This window comes from Littorina saxatilis, linkage group LG1 (genome assembly GCF_037325665.1).
Source record: "Littorina saxatilis isolate snail1 linkage group LG1, US_GU_Lsax_2.0, whole genome shotgun sequence".
Classification (NCBI taxonomy): Eukaryota; Metazoa; Mollusca; class Gastropoda; order Littorinimorpha; family Littorinidae; genus Littorina; species Littorina saxatilis.
Window position 1 is genome coordinate 92,963,774 of NC_090245.1, and position 9,181 is coordinate 92,972,954.

The 9,181-nt window shown below is 39.7% G+C and overlaps 1 protein-coding gene across 2 annotated transcripts; it reads right to left on the reverse strand.

Moving 5' to 3' along the window:
- Positions 1-1,586: 1,586 nt before the first annotated feature.
- On the reverse strand, positions 1,587-7,198 carry LOC138945776 (oligoribonuclease, mitochondrial-like). Of its 2 annotated transcripts, none has more exons than XM_070317290.1 (6): positions 7,025-7,198; positions 6,553-6,636; positions 5,913-5,990; positions 4,079-4,299; positions 3,098-3,151; positions 1,587-2,715 (listed from the first exon to the last, which is right to left on the reverse strand). In XM_070317290.1, the coding sequence occupies exons 1-6, from the start codon at positions 7,184-7,186 to the stop codon at positions 2,637-2,639; spliced, it is 678 nt and encodes a 225-aa protein (XP_070173391.1). In that variant the 5' UTR covers positions 7,187-7,198; the 3' UTR covers positions 1,587-2,636. The 2 variants fall into 2 exon arrangements, with proteins under 2 accessions (XP_070173391.1, XP_070173396.1); XM_070317295.1 differs by having other exon boundaries at positions 7,148-7,190.
- Between the last annotated feature and the right edge of the window lie 1,983 nt (positions 7,199-9,181).

Consider the following 9,181-nt stretch of genomic DNA (forward strand, 5'->3'; position numbering starts at 1 on the left):
GCTCCTGCACGTGGAGCGAGATCAATTTTAGCCACTTCAATCCAATAGGTGGTTGGCCTTGTGACCTCGGGTCAGTGACTCAGATATTTTCAGCAAAAATCTGCTGCCTGCCCTTGGAGACAACAGACACTGATCTTTTGACCCGGGTCAATGAACAAGCTTGAAACTATTTAAGACTGAATGAAGTCTTTGATGCCTGAAGAAAATAGTTGCGCCTTGTAGTCCCGAAAGTACGGTATATTGTTGAGGCAATTAAGGCATGGACAAACCATGTGTGGTTCATTGCTTCTTTTTTTTTTCTTAATCTTTTCATCATTAATTCTTGATGTAAAATAAAGTGTTCTATTTATGAATACAAACTGGTGTATGTGTGTGTCTCTGTATGAATACAAAACGCTGTGTGTGTGTTTAGGCTGGAGATCAAACTGTCACTCCTCGAATCTGTGATTTTCAGAGAAAAGCAACCATCTTCCTGAGGAAAAAACGTGGGCCCGAGAAAAATACAGAGCATTGTGTGTTGTGATAACATTCTGTGTCTTCTAGCTGGCAGGCCAGGCCATTAAATTACCCTCGAAATGGATCAATTTTGTTTTTCCCCCACCAGGGACTTAATCCAAAGGACCACACTGTCACTGGGGCCTTTAAGGTACCCCTGAACCCTTGCCAGTTTTGCACAGATTTGGTCCCCTAGATTTTCTCCAACCAGGTGTGTGTGTGACTGAGCTATGAAGCCCTTCACCCTGAAAAGGTCAAATCAACATGTTAACTACAAACTGTTAATATATATATATGAAGTCTTATATCGCGCGCGTATCTCCAGACTCGGACTCAAGGCGCAGGGATCTATTTATGCCGTGTGAGATGGAATTTTTTACACAATACATCACATCGACCAGCAGATCGCAGCCATTTCGGCGCATATCCTACTTTTCACGGCCTATTATTCCAAGTCACACGGGTATTTTGGTGGACATTTTTAAAAATTTTTTTTTTATCTATGCCTATACAATTTTGCCAGGAAAGACCCTTTTGTCAATCGTGGGATCTTTAACGTGCACACCCCAATGTAGTGTACACGAAGGGACCTCGGTTTTTCGTCTCATCCGAAAGACTAGCACTTGAACCCACCACCTAGGTTAGGAAAGGGGGGAGAAAATTGCTAACGCCCTGACCCAGGGTCGAACTCGCAACCTCTCGCTTCCGAGCGCAAATGCGTTACCACTCGGCCACCCAAGCCTATTTCAGTGTCCTTTCTTCATGCAATTTACACATTTGGTTTGTAGTTTAATTAAAAGAATAGACGCATGCCGGAAATAACTCTTGTCAGGCTTTCATGGGTTGTGGAAAAGTTGCTTATCTTCGGAAAAATTGAGTCGATCTATAAAGAAAAGCAAAGGAAAGCAGCGCTTCCACAACCCAGAAAAAATGGACAGATATTTCTTAACATTGTCTCATTAATTGATGAGCTGTAGATATATAACACCACTGTTGAGTACTGTCAGAATATATAGATTTGTGATGGTAATGTGATTTACTAGTCTATTTTCCATTCAATAATTCATTTGCCACAAAACAATGCTTGTATATTCCTGCACCAAGATTTAATTTTTAATTTTACAAAGTGCATACAAAATAATAAAAGCATCATAATAAAAAAAAAAATACATGTACTGCGGACGAAGAGCAGCCTCTGGAAACTTTTCATGGGATATTCTAAAGCTAGAATTCCTTAGCAATGGAGAATGCTTCAATTCCTACAGGCTAAATATTTTGAGTTTTACGCCCTCACGACTTTTGATGAGATACACAAGTGTATGCATGTTTAGGCGGTATCAGCCATCTGCACTTATGGCAGAATGACCGAGATCATTTACGTGTCACTGTGGTGACATGGGGGTGGGACGTGGTTACTGTCTCTGGGTCTGCACATAAAGTTGACCCGTGTCCGTCCCGGCCCCCGGAATCAAACCTGCGACCTTAGGATCACAAGTCCGGTGCTCTACCTACTGAACTAACCGAGCCCCCAATTCCTCAGCGCGAAACCAGGTCAGCCATTAAGGAACAGTTACCGTTAAAAAATGATTTATTCAGCAGTGTAGATGCTATCAACCTGCCTATGTAATCTACAAAATCGTATGTATCTAATTTTTGTTTAGAAAAATAAATTCCTCACTCCCATACACAATGTACTGCAATCAAACCTTCAAATTATAAATGATTTAAAACCATACAATTTGCCTAATAAAGTGATTTCTTTCACTCCAAGCACAAGATCAATCTTACAAAGTCTACAGAATAAGTGTGCTAAGCTAGAGCTCACATTTTGTTTGTGTGTGTGTTTTTCTCTCTCTCCCAGCTCAGGGTAAAAAAAAAAGAGAGAGTCAACCGATACAGAGAGCACTGTCATGACAAAGCAGTAATAACAATATTTCTCTCTTCCACTCCTGGTTAGCGAAATTTACAGCAGAACAGTATAAGCGATTAAAAACCATGTCATTTTGAATGTTATAAATGCATCTCTCTGATCTTCCATGAATCAGATTAATCTCTGCTGAATCTCCATTGAATCTGTGCAGAAGGATGGTAGTGTATCACTTCGAGCACTACCAGTCTTGAATGACATCTCATTGCAGCTGTCAGCTAGCTGTTGACTTAAAGATAGCTTGTCTGTAGTACTGTAGTTCCTTGATGCTTTCCCTGATGTCATCCAGCGCTCTGAAACAAGTAAAGAAAACAACAGTGGTACATGTACTGCAAAGTACTAAGGTTTGTACCAGCATTATATACATCTTTTGAACTTGTCTAAACAACAACAGACTACAAGAGTGATACTGTAGAATGATGATACATGTATTGACAAACTTTTATTTTACCTCTTCAAAAGAGAGGAACAAAAAACAAACAAGCCTTTTCAGAACTGTCTTAAACAATAGGCACAAAAGTCACACAAACTTAACTAAAGTGCATGAATATATAAATACATGTACCATTATCAGTTTTGAAAATGTCAAAAACAAATCAGCTGTTACTTATCATTATACTTTATACATGAATGTCAATGAGGAGAACAACACTTGGAGGGATACACCATACACACCTGTGGTTACAATCTTTCTGTGGCCCTTTCTGAAATTCATCTGGGTACCAACTCCTGCATACACGGAAACAGAAATGGTCAATGAAAACATCTGTAAGAGAAACACTTATTCAACTGTACATTTGAAAATGCATGACATATGTCGCGCTACTTTACGTATACTGTCACCTCCCGGTTGTCACGACATACGTCGCGCTACTGGCTCAGTCCGTTTGGTCGGTTCCGATTACCTCCCATGGATGCGAAAACCTATATGATCGTTTTTACATTTAGTCAAGTTTTGACTAAATGTTTTAACGTAGAGGGGGGAATCGAGACAAGGGTTACGTGGTGTATGTGTGTGTGTGTAGAGCGATTTAGAGAAAACTACTGGACCGATCTTCATGAAATTTTACATGGGAGTTTCTGGGTATGATATCCCCAGGTTTTTTTTTCATTTTTTTTATAAATGTCTTTGATGACGTCATATCCGGCTTTTTATGAAATTTGAGGCGGCACTGTCACGCTCTCATTTTTAAACCAAAGAAATCGATCCAAAAATGATTTCATCTTATTCTTTATCGTTTCCTGATTCCAAAAACATATAGATATGATAGGTTGTATTCAAAACAAGCTCAGAAAGTTAACACGAATACAGAAAAGCGCGCTTTCCTGCTTAGCACAATACACTACCGCGCTATTCTGGCGTGTGCATATCACTGCGTTTTGCACGTGGGAGGTGAGCGATTTCCTTCTCGCGGGGATTGACGGAGCTGTACTGCCTTGGTGAAAAAAATACAGTGCGTTCAGTTTCATTCTGTGAGTTCGACAGCTTGACTAAATGTAGTAATTTCGCCTTACGCGACTTGTTCTTTATTTTTCTCTCTGTTAATTCACCAGTGGCTATGTAACATGTGTTACAGAATTGCACCAGTGTAAGGGTTAAGACGGTTCATAGTTTTGTGGAGGCATGATACCTATATATATATTGACATATCAAACCTGCAAAGCTCTTTGACAGTGCTGACATCCACAATGCGGTAGTGCATGTGGTTCACCAGTGAAGGCATGTACTTCTGTAGGAACGCCTTGTCCATGAACACCGAGTTGCCTGCCAGGGGTGCTTTGCCCGCCACCGTGTGTTGCTGTAGAAAGGACAACACTTTCTGCTCTGCGTCTGATGTGCTGATCTTACTCTCCAGAACTGCCTTGGTCAGCCCTGACTGTAAGAGAAGCTTGATCGTTAGGTCAAATGTGTGTGATCCTTTATATGCAGGGTATGTTTGCATGTATCACACTACATACGGGCGGGGATGTAGCTCAGTCGGTAGCGCACTGGATTTGTATCCAGTTGGCCGCTGTCAGCGTGAGTTCGCCCCCACGTTCGGCGAGAGATTTATTTCTCAGAGTCAACTTTGTGTGCAGACTCTCCTCGGTGTCCGAACACCCCCGTGTGTACACGCAAGCACAAGACCAAGTGCACACGAAAAAGATCCTGTAATCCATGTCAGAGTTCGGTGGGTTATAGAAACACGAAAATACCCAGCATGCTTCCTCCGAAAGCGGCGTATGGCTGCCTAAATGGCGGGGTAAAAACGGTCATACACGTAAAAGCCGTGGGAGTTTCAGCCCATGAACGAACAAACAAACAAACAAACACTACATACAGTACAGTGCAACGTCTCTTGTAAGACCTCAAAAAATCTGAAAAATCAGGTCTTGAAAAGGAGTGAGTATTACATTGTCAATTGGAGGTAAATTTAGAGGTTAGGCCAAAAAGAAAAATATGTCTGTTTCCGGTAACCCGACCGACCCTATTTTTAAGCGCCAACCCTAAAGTTTGTTTCCGCTTTTTGCACACACACAAAACAAAAAAACAAAAAAATATATGAAGTCAAGTATACTTTATTTAGTTTCAATATATCTAAGTCAAAAACATGTGCTAAATAATTGTAAGTAAACTAAGGATTTTTAAATATTTTTTTTTTTTAAAGGCAACAAAACGTAAGAAAAAGGTAAAAAAAAAAATTTTTTAATAACGACCGACCGACCCTTTTTTTTTTGGCAATGTTACCGGAAACAGACATATTTTTCTTTTTGGCCTTATAAAGAGAAAACCTGAAAAATGAAGATCTTAAAATGGAGAAAGTCTTAAAATAGGGGGTTCCACTGTATCACTCGGCAGCACCATAGCTTGTACAAACAACAGCTAAAAACGCCTACTTCTAACTAAAATTGTAAGAAAAATATATGTATTTATAAACTAAATTTGAAACTTTTAAAGATGCGCACAGAGTACTTTTAAGTCACAGATCGACTACAGATGCAAATGAAAGGTTGGTTAATTAACTACTCAAAATAGTTAGTTGGCAATTTCTGTACTAGATAGAGTGTTATTATAGTCAGCAAGATTATATATCCAGTCAAGATTGCGATATAATGAAATGACCGTACAGTAAAGGATGAAACATACATGCACAAACACATACACACAGCGCTTGACGCAGGAATCATGCATGATTTTTGATTCAACCAACAATAGCTTGTCACACATTTAATCCATCGCTCATCACAGCATGGCTTAGGCAACAAAAAAAAAATAGGTCTGTTTACGGTAACCCGACCGACCCTAGTTTTTTCGCGCGACCCTAGACTTTTTTTTGGCATTTGGGGGAAAAAAAAAAGAAAAAAAAAATCTTGTTTTTTTGGCAAAATAACGTAAAAATATGTTTTTTTGGGGAAAAAAAAAAAAAAAAAAAAAAAATCCCGACCTACCGACCCTATTTTTTGGGCCTATGTTACCGTAAACAGACCTATTTTTTTTTTTTTGCCTTACCTGCCCATGGTGTTGTATGCACCATTCTTCCATCCTGTCCATGACTTCTTTTGGCTGATGGATTACAATATTTGGACCCTGTCAGCGAACAAACGAACAAAATATATGATACATACATTTTGTGATACAAATATGACCAGTGCCATAAATAAACTATTTTGAGTTTCATTTATTGAAAGAAATCTCCTTTGATAAATTTTGTGCTTTCCATAATACGTCTAACAAATACATTTTTCAAAACACAGAAAACCCATACACTCACACACCCACACATAGACTGACTGATCAACTGACAGAATGCATGACTATCAGATTCAGTGATTCACTCAGACAGACAGCTAGGCCAGCAGACTGTCACTATACAATGAAACGTCACACTGACAACCAGACAGACAGAAAGGGATAGAAGAAACTAAGCTACACTCACAGACACACTCAAGAACAGACAGAAACATTTATTCAAAAGACAGCAGAACTAACAGACACACACACACACACACACACACACACACAGTGCACACACAATTGATGCTATAGCTGGCTTTCTTGGAGCACAATTATTATCATAATATATATATATTCTGGTCACAGGAGCTATATAGTGATCGAATGAATGACTATATAATACATATACTTGTACCTCTACAACTACATCCAAACTGCCGGTGCTGACCAGGCAGGCAATTTCTATGATTTCATCTGTTTCCACATCAAGACCAGTCATCTGCAAAAATGTAAGGCATGCACTGTCATACATGTTTTTTTTAAAACCTCTATAAAACAAGAATTAGGTATTAAAAGATATATAGGTAGTCAAATGGCACTTGAAGTTGAAGAACGTCTGAGAAAATAAGGTCTTATACTACAGATGTACACAGCGCATGCAGTGATTAATTTCCAACAACAAATTAACATATATTCGGTTTCTGCTTTCAAGAACACTGGTCCTTCTACAGAAAAAACGGTAAAACACACACATACACACCTAGAGAGAGAGCGCACGCACACACACACACACACACACACACACACAAACACCGCACTCTGGACAAAAAGAAGACTTAGAAGTGCAACGCAAAAGCTAGCTATGCACTTCAAATTTGTTAACCTACCTCTAGATCAATCCAGATTAACCTTTCCTGCTTCTCATCTGTTCCAAGCTTTATTTTGTTTGCATCACTCATTTTCCTACTGCAGTTTACGTGCCGGGTCAACTGGCAAGAAAGTATACGCACCAAAGCTTTCGTCGTCTGCAATACTCCGGTCACAGCCATTGCAATGAGGGAGATCACTCTGTTCATTACTGTTGCGACCCATCTCGTCATTGGCGCTTTTCCGGAAATGACCTGCGCTTTGTTGGAATTCCAACAATGGCCGCCATTGTAGGCATTCCAACTTTGCGCTACGCGATTCTAGAAATGTACCGCGCGCATAGTGAGAATTCTGCTCTTTCTTAGAATGCGATTGAAAATTATACAAGTCATGTTGGCATATGATGATCCTTGTGTTTTAAAATGATCAATGCGTAGTCTCGAAAATGCAGATGCATTGTATAACTCACCAAACAAACCGAATTACAACTTGAAAAACAAAAACACTTTTGATAACTTCGGCGGGCTGGAACAACACAGATCAACATCACATCCCACTCGACCCGTAAACTGAGTAGGCTCTTGTCACTGCATTGCCTGTAATCTAGGCTCATGAAACGTATTGTGCAAGTCTGTGCGCTATTTTGATCATGATGTGATTAATTGTTGCAAAACTGATGTTGATTCAAATTAAAGATGATTTCAGCCTGTCGTAAAAAACTAACATTCTACTCTGAAAAAACAATTGTGTTCAAAATAGATCGAGACCGTGCAACAGCAACTAGCTAGCTGCATGCGCTGACTGGCAGTCAGAGAATTGTTACACAGTGTACCCGGCCCCTCCCCCCCACTTCAAGACTTCCCCTGTACTAAGACCTTGCTTTTACGTATACCGTATGCATGACCTGTGAAAAAGGGTATATACTTTTTTGTGCCAGTCGAAGGGTTGCCATTTCTAGAAAGAGGCAGCTCAGTCGTTTCCAGAAATGCGGCGCTTTGTTGGAAATCAAATGAGGTTTTGGGAAATCCCGATTATTCCAAGTCTGCCCCGGATTCTTACTTTGCGCCCGACATTACGACGACTTTTTACCTAAAACTTATTTAGCTGAGTGTGTATTATTTTAATGTTTAATATGTGTGCGTGTGTATGCATGTTTAAGTACTAATTTACTGGGTGACCACAGCGTCTGCGGAGAGTACATATGTCAACACGTAAATTGTGAGACTTTCATTTATGCATAAGTTCATGATGATTTTTAGTCAGAGCCTATAGCTGCTAGCTCAGTTTAGCTGCCTTCAGATGTCAAGTTGTGCTTCATCATATGTGTGGCTTGTAGTGCTTAAATGCTTTTCAACTTGTACACCAACACACCATGCACACACACACACACAAAGGCGTTTTCTCACAATTTTAATGCAAACAATTAAATGTCAATTCCAAAGTGCCAGTAAACATATGCTTCAAAGAATTGTAGGCATGACTATCGGGAGACTTACTTGAAAATGTGTGTGGGGAGCCGGGGGGGGGGGGGGGGGAAGGGGGGGGGGGGGGGGGGGGGGGTTTAGGACTGGAAGGGGAGTGTGAGGAGGGAGGTAGTCGGTGGCGTGATAATTAAGGACATTGTTTACAAATGGTCTGAAATGTTGGTGGTAAGAGCCATTCATTAAGCCAAATACAAACAAATAAACAACGGCAGAAAAACTGACAAAATATCATTAATGCCTCTCTCTTTCAATCCCTCTCTTGCTTTCTCAGAGTCAAATCTTCAAACCAATCATTGCAATCAACAATTCTTCCAGCCATTTTAAAACACAAGAGTACATGCTTATAACGATTAACTCATTGGAAGTAAAGAAGAAGAAAAACACACAAAAGGATATATGATTAAACAAAAACAAAAACACATTTATTACTGAGATCTAAACAAACAGCAGGACAGTTTACTGCTACATATTAAAAGGTTGTGAGCATGCAATACACCCATCTGTCACCAGAAGGGAAAAACAATTAACCTTCAAAAGTTGTAAAAAAAAAGAAAAAGAAATAGAGAATGCTTCATGCCCTACAGGCTAAATATTTAGCCTCTTAAGGGCTAGATACGGATTATATGATAATTAGAGTTTTACACCCTCACAGCTTTTGATGAAATACATAAGTGTATGGTGTTTAGGTGGTAC

Bases quoted from the DNA above. Each gene is read 5' to 3' on its own strand.
- LOC138945776 (XM_070317290.1), bottom strand. From the start codon at position 7,186: ATGGCTGTGACCGGAGTATTGCAGACGACGAAAGCTTTGGTGCGTATA. The intron at 3,152-4,078 runs GTTTGATATGTC...CCGTGTATGCAG, and splicing joins ACTGTCAAAGAGCTTTGCAG to GAGTTGGTACCCAGATGAAT. The intron at 2,716-3,097 runs GTGTGTATGGTG...TACTTGTTTCAG, and splicing joins CAGAAAGATTGTAACCACAG to AGCGCTGGATGACATCAGGG.